Below are 24962 nucleotides of genomic sequence, written 5' to 3'. Positions count from 1 at the left end.
CGTTCGTTGGCCCTTGCGACGGGGGTGTCTGCGAAACGACGATTCTTCTCTCTTTTTCCCCCCGATTCCACTGTCTTCTGCTAATAAGACGCTGATTTTTCAGCCATTCCTCGACGGAAAACGCCCTTTGCCCGTGCCCGCGACCGCCATCGAGGCACTCAAGTTAATTCAGCCCCCGCAACTGTCGGATTGATGCTCTTTTTCCGCCGTCCACTTCGTTAAGACAGCCGTTGGCTCGTTTTTCGCCCTTTCTCCTCGAACTTACCCTCTTGGAGCCGCCATTGTGCCATAGGAACAACAGTATCGCTCGGGAACAGAAGATGCTAACGTTTGGGAATTTTTCCTGGCTACAGCGAACGTCCAATGCAGAGGTTTGGTACACGGCGTAAAAGTACATACTTCGAACGATATCTCTGTGGCACTTTTCATAAGAAAAGGTTAACATACAACCGGTCCCATAAATATTCGTACCCTCTGTTTGTTTATCGAAGGAATTTGTTTGAATTAAACGATAAGTCTGGTGTTTCCAAATAAATTTTTCATTATATGTATACAAGCGGAAAGTTTATCCATGTAATTTGGAATAATTTCTATAATAGACATAGAGGGTACGAATATTTATGCGACTGACTGTATGTAGAAAATACAGAGGTTCTCGTATCGCGTCTCTCGAAATTATTTCCCGGCTTCCGTGAGTATTTCTTCTGGATTGGACGACGGTACATTCATTAATCGATATTTTAGCCTACAATAAAAATCTTTTCTCAGGGTTCGATAGGATGTTATCGTACTAAATACAAATTTTCCCCCCAGCGAAATATTTTCTTATTCCAACGCGATCTACCGCGTTTTCATCGTCGAACCGAGACTATTGTCCGAGGATTATCCTGTTCGCCTTTAATGGCCGTAGACTTTCGCGAGGACACCCTAAACGTCGTTCAACAAATTCACCGGAGTAATTAAATTCGCGAATGGATTTCCCTCCGAGGACTCGCCACTCGGCGATGTTTCGAGATACCCAGGAGTCTCCCTATCGGTGCCTTTGAAATGAAATTTCACGTGGGAGGGAGAGGGAGGGGGGGATGACTCCCTCGGCAAGTAACGACACCACTCGTGTCGATCCTTCAACGGTGCAACCCCTTTTTATTCAGCAGAAAATCAAAGTCGCGTCTCAGCGAGATCAAAAACCTCTGAATATCTTTCCCCCCCCCCCCCCCCCGATATGTTTTGCATCGCGCCTTTCTCGTCCCTCAAGGATCCGCCCCCTAGCCCCCTCATGGTTATTTCCCGCGTAACACTCGCTTCTTCCCTCGCGTTTGTGATTTCTTTCCTTGGTTTCGCTTTGTTTCGTGCATACAGATTTCGCAAGTAACGAACTGGAATACTGATAATTTCGACGGGGATGTATCTTCAGACATCCTTTTAGCAGGGGAAAATTCATTTATGATAAGATTCTTAGGGTGGAGCCCGAACCAAAGTGCAGTATGGACTTTTTTGTAATGCGTAGACCGCGGAATTTACTTTACTCTGCAAACGTTATCAATATTTTTTTACGACGATGCATAACTGCGTGCATTTTGTAGTTTCTTGGACGTTCACACTCCCTGTGCGCGTGTAGTGGAGTAATGTGTTATGAATACATTTTTGTAGACGGTAAATGATGAATTCTGTTGTATTGACTTCACAAGTTCTTAACCAGTCAGCTGTGTTTGACGAGTATACCCGTCATGGAGAAACGGCAGTATTTTGTGTCATGGCGACTATATTTGTCCGTAGATGTATGTATACATATGTAGCCATTGCTTGATTCTCCCAACACATATATAGGGTGTCCACTCTAAAGTATGACAGACGTATATTTCAATAACTATTGATGATACGAAAAAATTGTTCAGATGTAAATTGCAGGATACAATGGGATCTATATTGTGGCGCAAATGAAATTCTTTTTATATTATTAATTTAAAAGATATGACGGCGAAGTTTCGTTTTTTAAATGGATTTATATATTTTGGGGGGGATCACGCGATAGTGCTTTTCAAGACGAATTCATTGACCCTTAATTACCCGAAGTACAGAAGAAAATTCCGTCGGCCACAGACTGTCGCATAATTATTTTGAAAAAACTCGCTCGCAGTCTGCCACCCTCGCAGAGTTCCTTCGACCCCCGCCCTTCAAGAATGTCGAGTTAATTAAACCACCGTCCGCCCTTTTTCCAAAGCGCTCGCTCGAAAAGCATTATTCGAAAATCTTACTTTAAAGCGGTCGCGATTCTTTGTTCCCCCAGCTTTTCTTCTTCGTCCCCGACGCTTTCTTCCCCCTCCCTCGACGTCCCTCAGTACGCCACTCTCGGTTACCCTTTCTCTGTTCCGTGGTATATTCATCGTTCGTGGTTACAAACAACCTAGCTTATGGTTGCTTGCACGAGCCTTGAGACAAGACAGATTCGTCTGCGTTTCGTTGGTACTTGAAAATATTTGGCTCTCCTTGTGTCTCGAAGGTGCAGGTTACCTCTTTCTTTCTCGATGTATAAAATTTAAGGCTTGTTTGCGAATCCCTTGTAACTCCTGCTATATTTGCCCAATCCAGATGGAGTTTTGATTTAATTACACCTTGTGTTCCAAGAAAAAATATGAGCTTCTTTATTGAATTATTAGCTGCAATGAATAATGATTCACCCTTTAACCTGTAACAACGTGCGAGACTCGTGGTACAGAATTCGAGTCGAACACGAAAAACACGAGTCAGACGGCAGTCGTGATTAAGGCATTCACGATCCTAAAGTAAATCGTAGGTCAAAGGGTTAATAATAATTGCAGCTGATACTTTGATGTCTGGATTACTTTGATCAACGAGTACTACACTTTGTATGACTATTCCAATCATTTTTCAATATTTCTTTAACAGACCTTCGTCTAGTGTAAAAAAAAACCACTCCCCATAAAAAATTTCATAGAATCTTTGTATCGCAGTGTCCAAATACACATCGCAACCCCTTACGATTTAAAACACTCTCCTCGATTATTGCCGCCATTAAACGTCCCCCTCATCCGCATAGATCCCGTAATCAGCTAGGACGAGAGGTATCAACAACGGGCATTTTGCGTTCAACGATCCAAGCAACATTTCCACGAATCGTAACGCGGAAAAACGGTCGAAAATGGCGAGCTCTCCAGGCTCCTCTCGTTCCCCGAGGAAGGAGTTTTAACGACTGTACGGACGAGAAGGAAAATGGAGGAAAAACGAAGGAATTATTATTCAGAGGAGCATCTTCATCCGAGCGTGCATAACGATTCTGCGAGGAAGCTTCCTTCCCGGGGAAAGGGTCGGGGAAGGGGAAAGGACCCGTATCCTGATTCCTGACGCGTCCTGCCTACATCCTTCGCGCCGAGTCGACACGCGGAAACAAGGGAACCAGCCGTGACAAATTACCCTCGAAAACTACCGCCTAGAAAGAGGAACAAAACTACAGACACTAGGATGATGTATTAACGTCCGTCGACTTCCATACTTCACGGCACGAGCAACGGAGACACCGGTTGCTGCGGCTGTTCGCGCCATACCCGCGTCTGTTCTTGACGAATTAATTTCGCAACGACGCCTTAGCGGCGTCTGCAGTTCTACGGTTCGAATTCGCGACCAGAGAGGTAGCTTTTGGGATCCTGTAATGAACGAAGGAAACATTTCTGTCGCGTTTGCCGTCGCTTTATTTCTACATTGGATTGTTTACGAAGCACGAAAACTCCTCTAATTAAGCATTCTTAACCCTTTCAAACCTGATGTCCACAATTGCGGACAAAAAATTTAAAATTTACCGACGCTATCGTTTCGGGTGGAATGTCTTTATTTGTCCACTCGAAGAAAGACCAGTTTTCTTAGAAAACTACACTATTAGGATCTCTTTTTCATACTAATTTTAGTCCAAGGTAACCCTAAGAATTAAATTAGATTAGTACGAGAGAAAAAAATAATTCAGACCTAAAAGGGTTAGGTCTGGGTTAGGTCTGTGGGTTAGGTTTGTGTTAGGACTGTTATGTAAGCGAGCAATTACGGTCAGCAAGGAAGCCTGACACGGAAGATTCGATCGCGTCCTGCCAATAGGTGGAGCAAAGGAAGATAAACTGCAACGTGCAGTCTACAGGAGCAGGGATTGTTCTAATTAAAGGGAACGCGAAGGAAGATGTTCGAGAAGTCTGAGGGGCAGGTAAGTTTCAGAGAACTGGGGAGGTTCGAGCTCTGAAAACTTCCAGAACTTTGAATATCGTGGAAGCGAACAGAACTTTCGCAAGTCCTTGAACACCAAATTACGTCTGTACAAAGAAAACTCTCGAGGAGGCTCCTCTAACCCGAACGAAATCGAAGGGGCTGGCAAAGTGGCTCGAGAGAGCAAATAAAACTTTCGTTGTTCCAGCCATTTGAAAAAAATGAAAGAAAAGAAAGGACGAGCAACAACTAGAGCTCGAAATTGATCGAAATACCATGGAGGAGAATCAAAGTTTCCAAGCAGACAAGAAAAGAGAAGAAGCAACGGAGACTGGAGAGAGTGTAAATAAACGATATGGTAGCTTATAGTATTTAAACGCACTTGCAGTCAGTGCTAGAGTATTGGGGATTATTTATTTAGATTGAATTTAATAAATGCTCCTGGATACTAACTACAGAAGACATGGAAACAAATACCATGTATCGACAGAAAATTTCCATCATTTAGATGATTTTCCCTAACGCATTCTAAATCTTGCGCAAGAAGATGGACACTCGAGCAGCCAAGATGCAAACCTAGATGCAAACAAAGTCACTAGCTGTATCATGGCCACCATAACAGTATCCAATAATCAACATCGATTACGCTCTCTTCAGGAACGCTTCTCGAGCGCTTTCATACATCGAAAACAGAGCCGGTTCGAAGCCTCGAGGAAACGGAAGTGCAGTCGTCCAGGCCTCTTCCTGCCAACGCAACAAGGGGAAAAAAAAAGGAGTACGAAAGCTGAGACGAGAGCGGCGATAAGCGTTCTATCGAACAGGGATCAGCTTAATTAAAACATCACGGAGGAGGATGGCGAGAAAGCGTGGTGGGGGAGGTAGAGCGAGGTTAAGCGAGTCAGAGGAGAGTAGTCGCAGCGTCGAGCAGCCGACCGGATGACGGGGTCTGGGGTCACGGATGGGCGGTGGCAGGACTGGTTTCGGACCAGTCAAGAGAAGAAGAGGAGCTCTGCTCTATCTGTCCGGGCTTTACGCGCCGCGTTATACCGGGTGGAAAACTCGGAACCACCCGAAACGCAGGCCCGTGAGAAGATTGGATATCGTCGGACGGGAATCCTCTTCGGAGGGATCATCGTCTTTACCTCTCACCTTTTCTCTGGTAACGCGGCACCTAACTGGATCGAGGATTTCGTGTGGCTAGGGTACACGTCGAAACACGTGGAAAATGGGTACACGCGTCCTTGCGTGGGAAACGAAATATCGATAAATGGAAACGATCTATCCGTGGGATTTTAATTTCGATTGGATTTGGTTTGTTTATATGGGAATTTTTGTGGAAATTTCTAGTACGAACATTTTGATTTTGAATTCATTTTACAACAAGTCTTGTATGAATTCTTTTTATGAATTCATTGTATATCAAAATTCTTGTATGGATTCCTTATATGAATTCGTTGTATATAAACATTTTGATACGAATTCCTTGTATGAATTCATTGTACACAATCTCGTATTTAAATTCTTTGTACGAATTCATTGTATATAAAAATTCTTATATGCATTCCCTACATAAATTCTTTGTATATAAAAATTCTTATATGAATTCCTTGTATATAAAAATTTTGATACGAATTCCTTATATGAATTCATTGTACGCAAACTCTTATTTAAATTCTTTATACGAATTCATTGTACAAATTCCCACGCGAATTCCCTTCGGTAAAAGAAAAAACAAGGAGCACTGAGGAGTAAGATGGGCATTAACATGAAGCAAAGACGTGCAACTCGAAAAGGATGCAACCGCGACGAAGTAGAGCTGCTATCATCCAATTTCGCAGCGGTGATCTTATCGGTATTGTTCGCCTGGAAGTTTCTTCATCTGGAAGTCGACTTTCTTGCGAAGACCAGGTGAGCACGAAGCTTGGCGTCGCATACGAATGGATCTGCAGGGGCTCGAGAATCATCAGGTCTGGAGGCTTAATGCCGAGCACGAAATGAAAAGAAAAAGAGGAGAACGGAAAAGAAAAGAATGAAAAATGTCGCGCGACGTTGACGTCTCCGATGAGGAGGATGAAACTACGCAGAAGCAGATCGCCGGAGATAATAAAGGTGAAATACTGGAGGACTGAGAACAGGACACACCTCTCCCCGCGTGCTAACTACGCTTTTAGACGATTTGCATTAATTTTCACTTATAATGCCATCTCGTCGAGCTGCTCCAGGCAGATCTCCAAGGCACGTCGGGAGCTGTTTACTCGCGAAAAAGAACGGTTCGAGTTACTAATTCCTGGGTAAAGAGAAAGAGGAGAGGACTCCACCGAAGGAAGGGAGCTTCAGTCGTTGGTGATTTGTTGCGTTCTCAGCCTCTCGACTGTCTCGATCGCTCCTCGATCGCTTTCTATCTCGGTCTCGTTATTTTTAGGTCCGCGCAATGTTCACAGCTCGCGCCATCTTGGCCTTATCCAAACAACATTCAGCCCTTACTAAACATATTAAATTGTTCTTGACGATATGCTGGAAATATAATTTGAAAATTTAACATCACAAGAATGCATAGTTCGTTAACAATCGATTCCAAAGTCATCTCTCTAATATTCCCTCCAAAATTTCCTCAAAGACTCCTCGATTGCACAGATCGGTACCACTCGTTAAATCAAAAGCAACAAGTGAAAAATTCAATTTTCTTAATGATCCTACCCAAAAAGAAATATCCACGAAATCGTTCGGTGGTTTCAAAGCGTTTCCAACAAAGTGACCGTGATCGTCCGTGACTGCGTAAGATTTTATTTTTTTCATTTTTTCTAAATGTTCCAACTTCAAAAACCGCGAAACGGCCTTTTTCCTTTTGTCTGTGTTTTGTCCCTTTCCCAGGCGTTTCAATTAAGCCTGGCTTAAAGTTTTCCTCTTTTTTTTTCAAACCGAGATCACGATACTCGCGCGCGTGCAAGGAGTTGGAAACGGGATTAACGCTTCGTGCGTTTACCTTTGAGGGTCGCAGGCTTTAGTTTCGCGGGCCATGTCAAAAGAACTCTCCTTGTACTGCGTTGATGAAATTTTTAACTGTAACGCGACTCGATTGACAAGTTGACGGGATTCAAAGAACGTGAGGAAAATATTTAGTTATTTAACATTCTTGCTCTCATAAATCCTGTTCCATTCTGTTTAAAATTTTTGTGTCGAGGAATTCATACAAAGAACTTGTATTTGACTTTTTATCAAATTAATTCATACGAAGAATTTATACACGAATTTTTATACGAGTTATACAAAGAAATATTAATAAGATAGCTGTTCAAGTAAAAACAATTGCAAAATTACGAAAAGAAAAAATCATAGATTCATTGCGCTGTGCTTCTGGATCAAAATTTGTGTACAATACAATCTAGGAAAGGATAATCTCATAATCATTCCGTTTGATTATACTAAAAGGATTAATTATCCTTTCTAAAGTAACAAAAATAAACGTAATCATTCCACGTAATGAAATAATTGCCTTAACGATGATGAAATATATCCAATCAGTTCCTCGAACGAGGATCGAGGAATAACAGACACGGATTTCCTTCTTTCTCTTTCTAATCCTGCGATCTCCTTCCAGCTGCAAGGATGTTTTAATTAAAGTAGTATCCACTTAGGGAGAAAAAGATTACCGTGAGGAAAATCGACTTTCTCGGTGGCGGTGTTCTTGCCACGTGCAATTTTCTTCGAGGCGATCCGTAATTTTTGCGCGATCTTGAAAATCGACACGTCCGACCGTCTGATCCGTGTTGATCGCGCTACTTGCGAGTGGTTACGCCCGGTGAAAGCCAGACGAATCTTGACCGATGCTTGTTATTCTTGAAAAGTAGCATCGAACTCGTGGTACGTCAATTTTTCTTGAGTTTCGTCGATTAAACTTTGCCAATTTTTTTAATATTATAGAGAATAAAAGAGTTTTAAAGAATTTGGCAATTTTGGTTTATTTACGAGCGAGTGATTGCTATGGCGGTGAATTTCTTTTTCGTTTTCCCTTTCCTTTCCTCATCCCTTCATTTTTCCCTTAACTTTCTTTGCTTCAAAGAAAAATAAAGGAAGAATACAAAATCGAATGGCTAATGAATAGGCATGTATAAACAGCGAAGGGAGACTGAAAAATGTTGCGATTAAAAATTCCCCCCTCCCTCTGTCTTAAATTAACGCGCAAGCCGTTTAACTTTTTCCCTAGCTCGAGTTTTTCATTAAAATTCACGAGTATCCACGGTTGCATCTGTTCGTTAATGTTCCGGATAAACGATTCCCGCGATAAACGTGGCAAAATAAGCGATCAAAAGTTTCCGTTGCATCGCTTTCGACGAAACACCCTTTCGCAATAAAATTCCGACCGCATTGCGGGATCAGCTCGATGAGAATGGGCTGCAATGTCAAAGGATTAATTGAAAAGCGCGAATAACGGTTTTTTTTTTTACCAGGTTGCGTTTGAAGGCGGTTCGATTGACGTTTTCGGTATTCAAAAAACAGCGATTTTTTCGTGGCAATCGCAAACGTCGAACAGCGTGGTCGATTTAATCACTTAAGCGAAGATAGACGAAATTTGATTTGAGTTGTTGATAGGGAATAGAATGATATAGAAACACCTTGTATCTCTTGGTCATTCGAGAATAGTAATTGGAGAAGTTTATTCTCTTCGTTCACCTCCCTCCCCTATGTTTTCTTTACTTTTCCCTTTGTCGCAAATATATATTATTTCATCAAGTATTATTTTGTCAACGTTAGAGTTGATTTTAAAGAGGCTAGATAAGGGTGAATTTCAAAAAACTGCACAAAGCTTGAAATTTAGAAACTGTTATAAGTGCACCTTCTGCCCCTAAAAGTTCAACTATCTTCGAATTAATTAATAGTACTTAACAAACTAAAGTAGAGCAGAGAAAATAAACAAGAATCCCCGTCAGATTAATCTAGATAATTTTGCAGAATTCGTCCCATAGAAATAATCGGCCGGGATTGTTTAAGCTTGTATAAGAGGATGAGGCGCAATTAGGCGAACCCAATCCGTGTATTTACGCGTCGCGCGCGTGGCTGATGCATTCGCGAGGACGGTTTAAAATTGAATTATTCCAATCCCGAGCGGGAGTTCGCGTATCCGCGATCGAGTTTTATAGATTGACCTCATTTCTCTCCTCCTCTTCGTCCATTTTTCCCTCGTCACAGTCGCTGCACTCTGTTGCACCATGTTTCGCTATGAGATACCTATTCGTGTTTATATTCCTCGAATAAAACAGTTTCTCGTTCGCGCCGAACGCGTTCGTATCAGCTGTCGTCCATTTTTTTCCCCCGTTTTTCCCTATTTTCGCGAACCTCCGGTGCCTTTTGAACCGGACGTTTGTTTTCCCACGATCGCAAAAAGACATTAACGTCCGTCGGCTGTTGTAAAACAAACAGGAGAAGTCGCGATTGCGTTAAGCAACGTACCGGGTGTCGCTAGATAAGCATGGGGATGAAATATCGCCCTCGACTGGAGGGAACGCTCTTTCGTGCTTTTTATTTCCTTCTCGTGGCGCAGGATTCGATGAGATAAAAGTAATATTTTGGGGTCGAGGGACTGTGCGATTCATTTATTTAGCTATTTCTGGTTCCTATTTTTTGGTTCATATTTAGTTGGAATGTATATATTTTCGTAAAATAACTTTCTTTGAAGTAACTTCACGATCTTCGCGCATACTCGTTCAATTCAGTATACTCGGAAGATTGCTCCAACATTTTCAGGTTCGATTCGAAGCATTAGTTTAATAAATCATCCTAGAATCCAGCAACATAAAGTATTATGGACATCCATAGTTTCCATAAGAATCAACATTTTTTATCGAAGCTTGGGAGAAGTACTCTTCAAAGTACATACTTTTAACACCCTTACCGATCATTTATATCGGACATTTCGTGTTGCCAAAAGAAATTCCCAAATGTCGAGGAGTTTTTCGAGACTAAGAAAGCGTGCCACCCTCGAACAACGAAATGTCAACACCATTGACGCAGTGGCCTCCCAAATATTCTACTCCACGCGATGGTACGTCGTCACGGAAGTCTATTTACGTTTGTGGCCTACATCTGGCGTCCCATAACACCCCAACGAGATCCGCACGCCCAGGCGCGATACGTCCAAGCAGATCTGGCTCGCGTCGGGTTCGATTAGGTATCGTCCCAGCTGGCCCGTAAGAGCGCGATTAACTGGCGCGAAAGGAAATCGAAGTGCGCCTCTGTTCGTTGTCGAAGCCTTTTAAACGTCTGCGTCGAGCTAACGAGCTTGCGACCCCGCGAGTGCCCGACCAGGGACGCAATCGTGATTCACAGAGGACGATTCCATGTTTCGAAACTTTCGCGATTCACGGGGATGACCTTGAAGTTAATACCTGTGAGGGCAGCCAGTCGTTCGTCCTTGACTTTCGTCCGATCCCTCGATACCTGGTGGTCCCCAGCGCTCGGTCGTTCCTGGGGAGAAGAAATGAAGAATCGACCAGCTGGAATGGCACGCACACCCAGGTTCGGGAGCGATGAACCCGATAACGCCGGCCCAGTCGACGTAAAATCGTCCTGCCGTGACGTATTCAACGTTCACCGTGGCTCGGGGGGCTCTAATTCTGCCAACCTTGGCACTACGGCGATAATAATTGGGAGGTTCGAGTCGCGAAGTGAACTTTGTCATTCTTCATCCCTTAAAAAAATGCTCAGACATAGCTGAACGGCTTGTCTGTATTTTCTGCTATTTTTATCCCATCCCGATGACATTTTGGCTGGTTGCTCCTCGTACTTTGTCGAAAAGGATAGAATACTTAGTTCAAGAAGATAGTAATTATACTCGTTAAAAAAAAAAAAAAAAAAGAAGTCGAATTGAGTAACCCCTCCTCCTTTTCGAAGTCGGTTAAAAAATAGAAGATTCTCCACTACTAAAGGAAACTATCGAAGAAAGACATTTCAGAAGACATCATAATTTCTCGTATGTGACGGATGTTTATCGGTTTATTTTGATTAATGTTTCTTTAATATTTCATCATTCATATAATGATAGAAGCATAAAATGTTATTTCAATAATAGAATAGTACCTTTTATTTTGACAACATTAGTATTATCGAATATTTATTTCATCTATTAGAACCGTATTTCGATTAATATTTCATCATTGCATGAATTATGAAATATTAATCGAAATACGGTTCTAACAGATGAAATAAATATTCGATAATACTAATGTTGTCAAAATAAAAAGTACTATTGAATTTAATTATATGTCCCTTGGCATATCTTTGTCCCGTCCAAGAGCAACGATTCAATGTATGATACCGCCAGAAGCCACACAAAAATTTTCAAACAGAATCCAACATCGCCATAGGATGAAATGTTTTTCGGGAGCTTTGGAGTAGTTTCCCGCCCGATGGTCCGCCGGATCGTAAATTGTCGAGCGGCCATTAGAACTGGTTTCATCGGATGACCCTCCGGGTGCAGCCACGGTCGAAGTCCTCCCGTAAAACGCTTTAATCCATCGGCGAGCACGTGCTCGCGTCCGATCGTCACCCGCGCGATTAATCACTCTATTACATTAATCCGTCGGTGCAATTTATATCACGGGAACGCGGCGGCCACACGCATAATGGCTGAAATCCTGCGGCTCCCGGTGTCCTTCCTACCTCGACCACCACTCGAATGTGACGGGTCGTCGTGGAGCGTCCTGCTGGCGATAATTAAAACGCATTCCGCGCGATTGGCCTTGCGCTGACTAGCTTCTCTCTAATCACCCAGCGAATTGCTTCACGTTCACTGGCTATATTTGAATCCTTTATTTTGGATCTCTTGTTTTCTGATTTTTAAGATGTTCGACGATCTTTCGCACTGTAACGAATTTCAGATTTATTATTGCGATTTTTCGAGATCGAGGCTCGACAATCTTTTTTACGATGGCTTAAATTGTCACGGTGACTGGGGGAGGATTGTGGTTTTCGACATTTCAAGGTCGTCCATGTTTCTCTGACGAAGCTCCACGGTTATATTCGGCGTCGAGACGAGCTCGGCGAGTTCAATGATATCGCCGATCGCGTGCGCGAGATATTTTTAGGCGACCGTGTCAGATTCCTCGTTCTATATAACAGTGGCACGTTTTTGTCGCGCCAGAAGGTGAAGCCAGACTACGAACTAAATCGATGTTGATTACGAAAAGAAAAGGATATCTTTCAATCGATAATTCGTAACAAAAATGTTCAGAAAACGTTTGATAATTTCCGCGTCGAAATCGGGTTTCGCGGAGAAGCGTATAATACGATCAGGATCTTCCTGACGAAGCAGCGGTCGACGGGTCGATCGATGACCGATCGACCTCGATTCGACGCCTCGTGGCGAGCCTCGATTGATTTTTCCTGGTGTTCACCTGCTATCGCGGCGAGTATCGGAATTCCTCCTTTCTCTCCCTCTCTCTCCCTCCCCCCCCCTCAATCCATACGCTGCCTCTTTAATTGCAACACCTTGCACCACTCGATTAATTAATCTGATTAAATCGATAGCGATCGAGCTTACCTAGGCTTATCCAAATGAGAGAGAAGGATATTAAATTCGTGATACCTCGACATTGTTCTTCTATTATACATCCAAACTAAAGAAATTACTTGTTTTGCTAATAACGACGTTCTTCGATCAACATTCAATAAAAACTAATATGCGAGATAAAACAATCCTTCGTAAAGAAACTAAACACCGTCCCAAGTAGAATCAGTCAGCAATACGCAGACACTGCACATCAAAACTTTCTCAAAAAGCAACCTTACCCTTTCTATTCATTTTCACCTGTAAAATTATCGTCCCACGTTCCAGTCGCACCCCTCCCGAGACATCTTCTACAATTAAGCCCAGGAGAGTGGTCCAGAACCCATCGTCATCGAAAACTCGAAGAAATTCGAACGCGGTGGAGAGATACAGTCGCTTTCACCTCTGTCGCGTGGAAAAATAAAGAAAAATTCCGGTGGGTGGATTTCGCGCGTCTCGAGTTATCGGCACGAGGGAGAAAGGCTTCGAGCGGTATAGGGGTGAAACAGAGAGGGACTTTAATTACTGGCGGGTGAATTCGCAACCGGACGCACCCACGGGGCAGATTACCCCGGTAATATTACCGAGTTTTATTGCGGGGAGAGAAAAGTCGAGGTCTGAATGCGGCATGACTCACGGCACACTCATCTGGCACCGATGTTTCTGCTCTTATTGCAGCCGTCCCCCCCCCCCCTCCCCCCTCCCCCCACCGACCCTCCTCTCATTTCTGTTTCTCTTCCAGCGACTACCCACCCCGTCTGTTCCCTCTTCAACGTCCATCCCCAACCAGCGTTCGTCCTCCTCGTGCGTTCATCCCTTACCGAGGTCCTTCCTTTCCCTGGCCGTCATCCCCTTACCAACGTTCATCCCTCTACCCAGTGTTTCTCAAATTTCACCTTCTACCGTTCGTAAATGGAGACCGCTTCTTGCTTTCGTTTCGTACATCTTCGTTACACGTGAAAATATTTCAAAGTGCTTGAAATCAAACTGGAAGAGTATTGAATTCTACGCGGTAAAGGTAGATGGACTTCTTCTCTGTCTGATCTCCGTAATTGAACGATTTAATTATATATTCAATTGTATCGAATGCCTGGAACCTGTATCCGTACTTGAAATCTTTATCTGGAAGACAAACTGCGATGAATTTGCACTAGGAAACTATGGTGTTGTAAGTGGTAACGGAAGTGATCTAACGTACTAACGGGTAACTTAATCAGTCTAAAATTTGCAAAATTTCGACTCGTTACAGTTTGCTTCCAAAGGAAAACAGAATCATTCAACGTGAAAGCTTTCTTCCTTGTCATTTTCTTTTATCTTTTTCATCCCTTACCCACCGTCCCTTTTCATCGTCCACCCCCCTCTATTCTCCACAACCCTCCGCGCTCCGTGCTTATTCCTTTCGCCCCCTGTTGCTTTCCCTTCGTCCTTCTCCCTCCCTCTCGCCCAAGCCTGTCTCTTTTCGGCTCCCTTTCGTCCCCCCGGTCCTGTCTCCACCCTGGTCGGTTGGACCGCTCTTTTTCATCCCGCAACCCTCATATTCGTCCTTCATCCGCAACCAACGAAAATATAAGAAGAAGGGAAATGAAAAGCCTCGCGTTTTTACAGCGATGAACTCTATCGGTTGTTGTTGCCTCATCTCGCAAAGGGGATGGCCTTCGGCGAAGAAACAACCCTTCGGAGGAGTGCTCCGAGAGCTACGTCCCCGTTGAATCTGAAAACGTAGCAATGTTTGACGTATTTCTTAGGACTCGAGAGAAACGCTTCGTTTTAGAACGAAAACAATGTTGATATTTAGGAATTTTTTCTGGGGATACTGATTATTCGATATAAACGTTCGACACGTGTGTGTGGAGAGCACACGCTTTGAGTAGTATTTGTGACAATTTTCATAGAAATATCTCGATTCGTACGGAAAATATAGGGAAGGATTGATGATCTACTGAATTAAAAAACTGAATTCCTAACGAATTCAACTAAAAAATCTGCCCTTTCGCCGAGGCAACGTATTGCAGGTGTTTTGTAAATCTCTGCAAAAAAAGTAAAACTTGCCTAGAACCGTAATGTGAAACAACGTGTACCGTGTTTCGAGATTTATCACACGCGATGTACTTATTAACGTCAAAAATGAAGTAAGGTACGTGTGAAACAGGTCTTTTTTTATTTAAGTTGCCCGTCGCGAAGAAATCAATGTAGAAACACGAATAAAACATTTTTTAAACTGTCCTAAAATAAATATTCTTGTTCCAATGAGTAAATAAAAAAATACCTAGACACGAGTATAATATTCGAGCATCTGGAACGCGTCACGCGAAAAACGTAATCGTTGCATGGGTGGGAACGGATATCAGAAATAAAATCGTGAAGCACCCCCCAAACCCCACGTGCCCGTTCATGGGGGGATTATGCGAGCGTTTAACGACAGCACCGCGACGCTCGGCGTCCGTTAGCCAAGCCTTTTGCCACCCCTTTCTATTCGTGCAACCGAATTGCACTTCGACGCGAGGGGTGGCCCAGTAATCTGTCCCCTATTCAGCTCGCCCCCTCTTCGTGTCCCCTCCCTTGCAGCACTGCTTTCGACGCGTATCATTTCGCCCGGTAGTTTATCGAGAAAGAACAGGAAAGATAGCACCGGAGGAGAAAGAGCTCTGGTTTGAGGGTTGAAAATGTTCTGGGAGAATAAAATGACTTTTCTTTGAAATCAGTTTTGCACAACGCTTTGAAAAGATCAATTTTGTAATCAACCCTTCCTGGCGACTATTTGCGAGCAGATGGTCTTGCTGTTTATTTCAATTACTGCAATTATTTGTGAGAATTTCTTTGGAGGTAATGTGGAGTACTGTTTACTCTAATAAAATGAGAAGAAACATGAAGTGTGTCGTAGCTTTCACGTTATTAATTTTTGAGCGAGCGAGCGAGCGAGTTCTTTTGGTATTTATTCCATCCCTCCATTTTCCCTTCTATTTGGACCAGTGTAATCGAATGGAAAACTCGAGGATTCAACTCGAGCGCAACACCGTCTCCAGCAAAGCCGTTCCTTCTGTTTTTTTCTGTCTCAAATAAGGACAGGTTTCTCGTTGCTCGCACGTTTCATTCGAAAACAGGTTTCGGCACGACCTTATTATTACCACGGGTGAGGAACGTTGACGATTCGATGCAATTTGTCGCCATTGACGAACACTTACAGGCACGTTTAACGTCCAAGTCCCTTTAAACCCTTCCGAGACAATTATGCTCCGCCTCGGTATACTTGGACGCAAATTATAGTGCCTGTGGAAATGGCCTAACACTCGACATTTTGTCACGCTATGTAAATTAGCGCTGAGTTGTCCTTGAGTGATAAGAAACTCCAACCAAATGCATTTTGGGCCGATGACTAGAGTAGATGATATCGTTCATTAGTAATCGTTCTTGCCAATATTTTCACAAATTAGACAGCTTATAGTTTAGGTTAGAGAATAAGGAACGACCAAACAAAATTTCGTTCTCATAGAACAGAAATGGCGAGAGGTCGCAAAATATTAACGTCTCCTTCGACTCGAAGCCGAGGGAACTGGCGTCGGGACGTCGACGTCGCGACGACATCCCCCGAGCTAAACACCGGATAATCTCCCATGAATGCGCGTGAATCTGTCGAGCGAAGAGCCTCTAACGACACGGAATTTCGTCGAAATCTAGGTCGCCCGTTTCCCAATGGAAACGTCCCACGTCCCACAGATTTTCTACTCGAAAACGTTCCTTCCTTGGAATTTACGCTGATGCCCGATCCAAAGGATCAGAGTCCTAGTAAAACTGTGCTATCACGAAGCATACGTGCGAACGATTCACGAGGGATTCCTCTTTTGTCTTCCAGGTCTCAAGTACCTTCACTCGGCCAGAATCCTACACAGGGACATCAAGCCGGGTAACCTGCTCGTCAACAGCAACTGCGTGCTGAAGGTGAGTGCAGCCTCCTTTGGAGCCAGTAATGGCGCATTAATTGAGCCGAAACCGTACTTCCTGCAATAATGGATTACTCCGTTCGCGAGTTTTATTCGATTTATCGACTTTTCGGAGAGTCTAACGGCAAATCCGTAGCATTCGCGCAGGGATCTAATAAAATAATAGTTCCACGAATTAGATAGCCTACACTTTCAATTGGAGAATAAGGAAAGATCAAAAAATATTTCATACGAACCTGACAGAAATTGTAGAAGCTATAATAACATCGCTAACAAGCAAATTTTGAATGTTATACTAAAGTCCTGTTCGAATCGAAGCTAGTGTCGGGACGTCCTCGCGTTTCCACGAATTAGATAACCTATACTTTAAATTGGAGAATAAGGAAAGACCGAAAAATATTTCGTCCAAATCTGACAGAAATTGTAGAAGCTGTAATGGCATCGTTAACAAGCAGATTTCGAATGTTATACTAAAGTCCTGTTCGAATCGAAGCTGGCGTCGGGACGACCTTTCATTTCCACGAATTAATTAGAAAAAAACATTTCATGGAAATCTGAGAAAAATTGTAGAAGCTACAGAGCAATGACACGCGATTGAAATGTTTCGAAGAGAGTAGGAACGATTTCGAGGAGAGGATTGTACGTTTTCTCTGCGAACAGATCTGCGACTTCGGACTGGCCCGTGTGGAGGAGCCCGACCAGAACAAGCACATGACCCAGGAAGTGGTGACGCAGTATTATCGCGCGCCGGAAATCCTGATGGGAGCGCGGCACTACACGGCCGCCGTGGACGTCTGGAGCGTTGGGTGCATTTTCGGCGAGCTCCTGCGTAGGCGGATCCTCTTCCAGGCGCAGAGTCCTGTGCAACAGGTCAGTCCACGTCCTGTCCACCTCGATCACTGACGTACATCAGCTGTTACCAGAGATGGAAAATTTAATAACCGATACAAAATCATACATCGATTTCGAGCTTTATGACGACATTGTGGAATAACACAGCTTTCGTAGAGTTAATTTGTAGATCGATCGTGAGATGATTTCTTTAACGAACTTTCTCTGTGAAGTAAAATTAACCCTTCGCGCTCGAGAGGTGACTTTCGGTCGTCACCAGGTTCGACGAAGTAAATCAACCAGCAATAAAGTTTGTTTAGCTTCAATTTCTTTTTGAACTCGAGGTGTCAGTAAAATGATTGTTGTCGAGATAAAGATGATCTGATTTTCAAATCTCAAATTAGAGATTTCATGTTCGAAGTCAATCCAAGCTTAGCATTCGTGGCAGTAGAGTGCTAAGGAAGCATCTCGAGTAGATACCAGAAAAGAGTCCTCAAGTGTAAAGGGTTAAATATTCTGTTACAACATTGCTCTTAATATTTCCTTTTCCTTCGTTAAAATTCGCGTCTTGTCATGCATGATATATCGTTTTACGATGTCTCACAGAGGTCCCTCAAAAACAAAAGAATTCCTTCCAATCTATAAATCGACGGTAGACGAACTTTCACTTCACAAATCATCCCCCAAATTCTCGATCCCTCGTCTTCCTAGCACCATATCGAATCCTCCTTCGATTAAATATAATTATTCTTCCCGCGAGGTCGACCACAAAACAATGAATTTGTTCCTTTATTATCCGAATGGAAATAGAGAATACATGAGCAAAACGGCGTTCCCCCGTTTATCCGAATGAAATTACTATTCGGCCATCTCTGGTCGTGAACGGAGGTCTCCGTCGAAAAGGGATCGCGTTGTAAAATCGTGCACGTACTCGTTCGCTTGCAGCTGGAGCTGATCACGGAATTGCTGGGCACACCGACCCTCGAGGACATGAGGTACGCGTGCGAGGGTGCGAGATCCCACATGCTGAGGCGCGCACCGAAGCCACCCTCGCTGACGGCCCTCTACACCCTCAGCAGCCAGGCGACGCACGAGGCCGTCCATTTGCTCTGCCAGATGCTAGTCTTCGATCCCGTAAGTTCTTCGCCCGCCCACCCCTGAACGAGGGAGATCTGCCTCCCTTGGTTCGCGGTACAATGAACTGTTCCCTTCGAACATTGACGCTGATAGTTCCGAGAGGACGGGACACTTATTCATTGCGAATCTCTGATATTTATGGATGTACGGGATCATTCGTTAGAAAGACGTTATTCGCGTGTATTTTTCTTGTATCTAAGATGCATTTCATTGTCCAGAGTCATTTCTCGTTGATTTCTCATTGATTTGGAAAGATTTACCCGACGGATGGCTTTAAATAACACGGATCTTGATTATACGCGAGATAGAGACCTGTATAAAATGTACAGTGTGTTATGTTGACCTTCGAGTGTCTTTGAATAACAAGAATTGTGTTTGTATGGGACAAAGGGACCTGTGTAAAATATACGGTAATCGCTGAAGCTTCGGTTCGTGGTTCTCAAAGTTCAATAAAAAGAATTATTCGCGAATGGTCCATGAGCGTTTCCATTCTTATTCGACAGTGCGTAAAAAATACCTCGGGTCGCGACATCGTAAAAGTCTCCTCGAGTGGTATTCGTAACGAAAGTTGTAATAAAATGTTGACTGGCAAAGCTTGAGAGAGAAGTACAGTAGAAAAAAAGAATATGTCGAGGGCCTTTCGACTCCTAGAGTTATATTTATATTTGATTTTTCTTGAAGAACAAATTTGAAGGTCCTTCTATTATTATTCATTTTCAATCGTCTTCCACGTTTTCATTATATTTCCTCGTTCCTAATTTTTTAAATTTCTACCACGACCAATGGTTTTTGGAGAAATGACAAATAATTACGGTGCAAGGGTATCGGGACATTAAAATTCACGAGGGAACCCCAGATGCACCTTGTGCATCTACTGGGTCCTCAAAATACCGTCGAATTTGTTAATCGATAATTCATCCGTGCCACGAAGCGGACAATTGCCGCGCTTGGGATCTCCCGGCTACTAATCCAAATCCGTCCTGGCGATCGGGGGGTAGGTGAATTTATTCGTCCCCAGCAGCCTGGTCGCTTTTTATCCTCCCCCTCCATCCGCAGAGAAATAACCATCGTTCACCAGCCTCGTAAATAGCGAGAGCGGACGGGTTCGCTTTCGGCCAAAGCATAATCTAGTATTTCACTTCAAAGTTCGACCGAAATTAGTCGATCGACCTAATATACTTAATAATAATAATTACAATTATATTATTACATCGAGTATATAATGATTATTGACCCTCTTATAAAAAAAAAATATTGATTCTGAAAGGATAACGTAATATTCAAAACCAATATTTTTTAACACTTCTGTGGAATTAAGATATCTGGATAAAAAAACAATTGTGCAAAAATATTTTGTTTGCTAGACTCAGTTTCCGAAGCCCGATATTTATTAAAATTATAATTGATAACCTTCTCGACGATTCTACATTTATCCTATTATATTCGAGAAATATTGCAACATTCTTCACGCAAAGCCTCCACTCTACTACATATAATAAACACGTGTACACGTAGCACCTAACACTTCTACCCATTCCCACCCTGATTTCATTTATCACAGATTTTCCAAAACAAAAAGAAATCCTTTTCCCTACAAACGAAGATGGCTAATTCGAATGCGGGCCACTTTTTCTCACAAAATGCTCTCCAATGCGAAGGACGAGCTTTATCGATCGTTCGTTGACCTCGTTCGCGGACTTCCCGCAGGACAAGAGGATCACCGTGGTGGATGCTCTGGCGCATCCTTACCTCGACGAGGGAAGACTCAGATATCACTCGTGCATGTGCACGTGCTGTTACACGACCAGCGCAGGCATGAGACAGTACACGGGGGACTTCGAGCCAGCCACGTCTCATCCCTTCGACGATCTCTGGGAGCGGAAACTCACCACCGTGCAGCAGGTGAAAGGTAAGGGACCTCGAACATGGGAAAGGGACGTATACTAACTCGGACAACTTAGGGTTTCAGCCATCGTAGTAGACATTCCCCTGTTAATGGTCGAAAGTGAAGCAACTCGAGAATTTGAAACGTAACATTTTAAATTGGATTGTACCGCGTTATGTAGTAATTGTAACGACGCTCACGAATTTCTTTCGAAACCGTTGTCAATCGAAGAAGCTGACCAACGAGTAAATTCAGTGGCAGCGAGTGATCGATGTTATACCGGGGGGCGCTAATAAAGCGTTACGGACGCGAGCTCGTGAATTTTCCACGGTGTACCGATTTTAGGGCAGTAGATAATCCCCTCCCCCAGGGGCCGAGGTGGCCGAGTTAGCTTCATTGCCGCCTCGTAACTCGAACCGTATACCTGGTCCAATAAAATCAACCGATCGCTTTGCTCCATTACCGCAAAGCACAACTTTCCACTCCAGAAACGTCACGGGAGGGTTGTCGAGCTTCGACATAGGATTTCTGAGACTTTTTTTTACTAAGAGTCATATGCTCTATGTACGTTTTACGAATCATGGCGATAAACATTTCTTTTCTTTTTCAAATTAATAGTTCCTCAAGGATACAATGGCAAAAGTTTGATATCCCTGAGATATCTAGCGAGATGCCTAGTGTTTCGATGTTAATAATATTTATAAGCATGGTTCACGCAGGACACGTCATTGTACTGGTTTTTATTGTAATTGCATTATGATTAATCTATATTTATACTTGTAATATGAATTTATAATACTAATGCTTGAAATACGAATATTATTGCGTTAATTAATAAAATATATATTGCAGAGTATATCGTATGATTTTCACATTATGAATAATTTCATATCACGAGTAATCTATATTTACCAGAATTGTGAAGAAGAAATATAACATCATCGGATCGATAACATATCACTTCCAACGACAAGTAATTATTACGGCCCGGGGTCACTCGTTGTTTACGTTAAAGAGAGTCGATGTTTAACATTCCGTGGCTCGACCACCCCCTTGACAAGAGCGACGAGAGTTATCGTCGAACGGGCGCCGTTTCCCAACGGGGCAGATTAACAGTGCCGCTTTCTTCCGCGGAGAAAAATCGCGTCTCCCGGCGTGAGTCACGCGCATTATTAATAGTTTAAACGTCTCGGGCACGTGGCCGAGCTGCGGCGAGAACAATGATGCGATAGACTCTCGCGTGTGCGCGCAGCGGTCGCGATAAATCATAGTTTATCACCACCGTGGCCAGAGGACCGTGAAGTTATCGCGTATGACTTTCTTCTTCGTAATCGCGTCGAAACTGGGTCTGATGTAGTCTTTGAAAATTGCACGCCACGCCTTTTGCACGTTGCAGAAAAATGGTCGGAATCACTTTTGCCGCGAAGGAGGAAAATTGATTCGAACAAGTATTCGCAAGGGTTGGAGTCTTTATTATTTATTTCATGGGGTGATAAACATTCTTATTCGTGTGTAGCAATAAATTATCTTATTGTTAGTGGCGATTAGGTATGAATTTGTAGTGCGTTTGCGAAACAAAATAAATGGTACCTGTACAATGTATCAATTGGGAATTTGAAATACTGCAGATTGCTTCTTTGTGTCCGAAGTGTTTGAAAGAGAAGACGGTGTTGTAACAGAGAAAACAGGGTGGGTTGTTGATAAGGGAGGGTTCTTCGTGCAATAATGAATCGAAAGTGTAGGATAGGATTTTCTGCTAGGAGTCTTCTTTTGTGAGAAAATTTATTTTGAGTATTCGTAGACGTGTCTGACCATCGCTCCCTGTTTCTACTTGCAGTGGCAAATATCAGCTACGTGATTGGTAGCACCTATTTCTTCTTGATCTAACCATTTTCTAACTGTATAAAATCAGTTGAAACGGATACAAAACATGCAATCTGTTTTCAACGTGCAACGCGAGTAGAAATACCCAGTAATGGTCAGACGGGTCAGTCAAGTCACTCTTCCCAAGGCTCGCGCGCCCCAAGAATGTTGAAATTGAAGTATCTCGGCATCGAAGCTTCGCATGCAAAAATGTCATTCTGCATTTTCGATTCATTATTACACGGAGAATCTTCCCCTACGAAGAATCGACCCCCTTTGGACCCCGTTATCGCGGTTATGCCTCAAAGTCTGCATATTGACATGTCGAAACGAAACAATTTTACATCGATCAGTTCTTCTATTAGAAGAACTATTCCCTCTCAAACGAAGGTCCAAATCCAACCATCCGCGTCACGATTGAATCTGTTGTCTGTTTCAGAGGAAATGCACAAATTTATAGCGGAACAGCTGAACACGTCGCGCGTGCCGCTCTGCATAAATCCGCAGTCCGCGGCGTTCAAGAGCTTCGCAAGGTAAGCCGCAGGTGGCGGATCGTCCAGGTTATAAACGATCGATGATTACCCGAGGCAAATAGAGAGGAAAAAAAAGAAATGAAAAGAAAAGATAATACGTCAGCTAGGATAGACAGAAGCAGGCCACAGCGGCCTCCGCTAGGGGCGAATCTGTGATCGCGGAATCGAAGCCCCTCCCTTCAACGGATATATCCCCTCCACGCGTCGTCCAGCCCCCTCTCCCCTCCTTCGAAGACCAACCACCTTCGAATTAAACACGCGTCGAAAGAACCGAAACGATTGATCGCGGTGGATCGAGAGGGAGAATACGCCACGTGCGTATGTGTGTTCGTGTGCGTGACGATGGAGTACTTGTGTGATTTTTTCGGGATTTCATTTTTTTTTTTATTCGTCGAAATCGAATCGGCCACGGTAATGGGAGAGCCACGGATAGGGCGAGCCTAACGATTTTTCGTTAAATAATCGTCGCATCGTTGGCACGATTGCTCGGAGGACAATTGTTAAGTGTGTGTGGGAGAGGGTGACGAAAGTGGGTGAAATTTCGGTTAAATGGCAGCTATGTAACCGCAGAGTCGATAATAATAGTTGAAAATGTGTTCAAGAGGAATTCCTAACCCTTCCTGTGATTGTTCTCCTAATTTTATTACTGGGTTAGATGTAATTGCATTTCACTAATATTTAAAGTATTTCTATTTTGCAATTCAATTAGAGTATAAATCATTCCACGTACTTTATCTGCAATCTTCTTGCTTGCCAATAAAAGAGTGTCTTTCAGCAATAATGGTAAATAAGACAGACTATCCTCGATGGCTATATATTTTAAACACTCCATTTTATATTTTGTACATGTCGTTTATGTAGTTAACGAAGATACTCCCCATTATTTGCTATCATTGCCAACAGAAGGACTAAATGTGTTTCACAATTTTATTATTTATTACTGACTGCCACGCCTCGATAATAAAAGAATTAGAAGAGAGACACACGTTGCCATTACTCCTCTTTTCGTGAAAATGTCGCCCGCCTTCGCATACCGGAACAAGTCGTAGCGTCCGTGGCTCCTTCAGGACCGGGCGGGATTAAAGGGACACGGGAAACGAAGAAATCCAGGGGATAGAGGAGCGTGTACGGAAATTAAAGAACCGTGGAGGTCGCGAAGGGAAAGGGAGGGGAGTGCGGGCAGGTCGAGGACCAGAACGATCGAAACGAGCCAGAAGAAGCGATCTTTTGTCCCGACGACCCTCTTCCCGCCAGCATCCCTGCGGATCGAGAACCCGAGCCGAGATTCCGCTTGCTTCCGGACCGTTCCATGGGAAACGATCGAGAATTGACCTAACCGACGCGTGCGCGATGCGAGCATACGTGTCTGTGTCTGTGAAGTATCGATGAAACGAATCGAGCGCGTGATTCGCACCCTTTCGTATCTGCGCGAGATCCCGCCGATGGGATCGGTTGCTTTCGATCAATTTTTGTCGAGGGGATGAAATTGGTGTGAAAATATTGATTCAGTTATCCGGGAAGACGTTCAGGGTTGAAGATTCGGGAGCCTGGGTTTGTTTTCGCGTTTAATGAATTCGCCGTGTCGGAATTAGGATGGGGATGTGTATTTAGTCGGAGAGCGGGGTGGCTTTGCAATCCAAGCAAACGCTTTGGTTGCGTCGAGGGGTGGTTACTGTGTCGCGTGGCGCTATTGCTGAGACGAAACTGGCTCAAGGCCTCTCGGTATAATCTTTTCACAGGCCCTCGCTTGGCTTGATTTAATATAAATATATGCATGTAAGATGTTGTATATAATTTAAAACAATTCCCATACATATTGCGCGTACCGAACAAACTTTCAATAGTCCCTGTATTCTCTTACCAAGCGTCCCCCTCGAAAAATAGTTGATCACCATTTATCACAGTCGGAGAAAAAAAAAGACATCCCTTATCTCTGACAGTTGTGCTATCTCTCGTTCTCGAAACGCCCCACGAAAAGAAAAATCGAAACCCTCCCCCACCTCGAACAGATCAAAATAGAGATAGCACCA

General features: G+C 43.4%; 1 protein-coding gene and 1 long non-coding RNA gene across 7 annotated transcripts in view; one reads left to right on the top strand and one right to left on the bottom strand.

Moving 5' to 3' along the window:
- Positions 1–24962, top strand: part of LOC128880901 (serine/threonine-protein kinase NLK) — a 189514-nt gene that overhangs the window by 137092 nt on the left and 27460 nt on the right. For all 6 annotated transcript variants that reach the window (XR_008457933.1, XR_008457936.1, XR_008457935.1 and 3 more), the window contains 5 exons: positions 16596–16681; positions 17344–17553; positions 18460–18648; positions 20359–20560; positions 22839–22932. Coding sequence is in view for 2 of the 6 variants with exons in the window: in XM_054131454.1 (XP_053987429.1) it covers positions 16596–16681; positions 17344–17553; positions 18460–18648; positions 20359–20560; positions 22839–22932 (781 nt within the window). In the remaining 4 variants the exon portion in view is untranslated. The remainder of the gene's footprint in view (positions 1–16595; positions 16682–17343; positions 17554–18459; positions 18649–20358; positions 20561–22838; positions 22933–24962) is intronic.
- LOC128880913 (uncharacterized) overlaps positions 1–24962 on the bottom strand; it is a 64077-nt gene that overhangs the window by 13630 nt on the left and 25485 nt on the right. The window lies entirely within an intron of this gene.

The sequence above is a fragment of the Hylaeus volcanicus genome, chromosome 8 (genome assembly GCF_026283585.1).
Source record: "Hylaeus volcanicus isolate JK05 chromosome 8, UHH_iyHylVolc1.0_haploid, whole genome shotgun sequence".
Classification (NCBI taxonomy): Eukaryota; Metazoa; Arthropoda; class Insecta; order Hymenoptera; family Colletidae; genus Hylaeus; species Hylaeus volcanicus.
The sequence above is the reverse complement of the archived record's forward strand: the minus strand, read 5'-3'. Positions and strand labels throughout refer to the sequence as shown.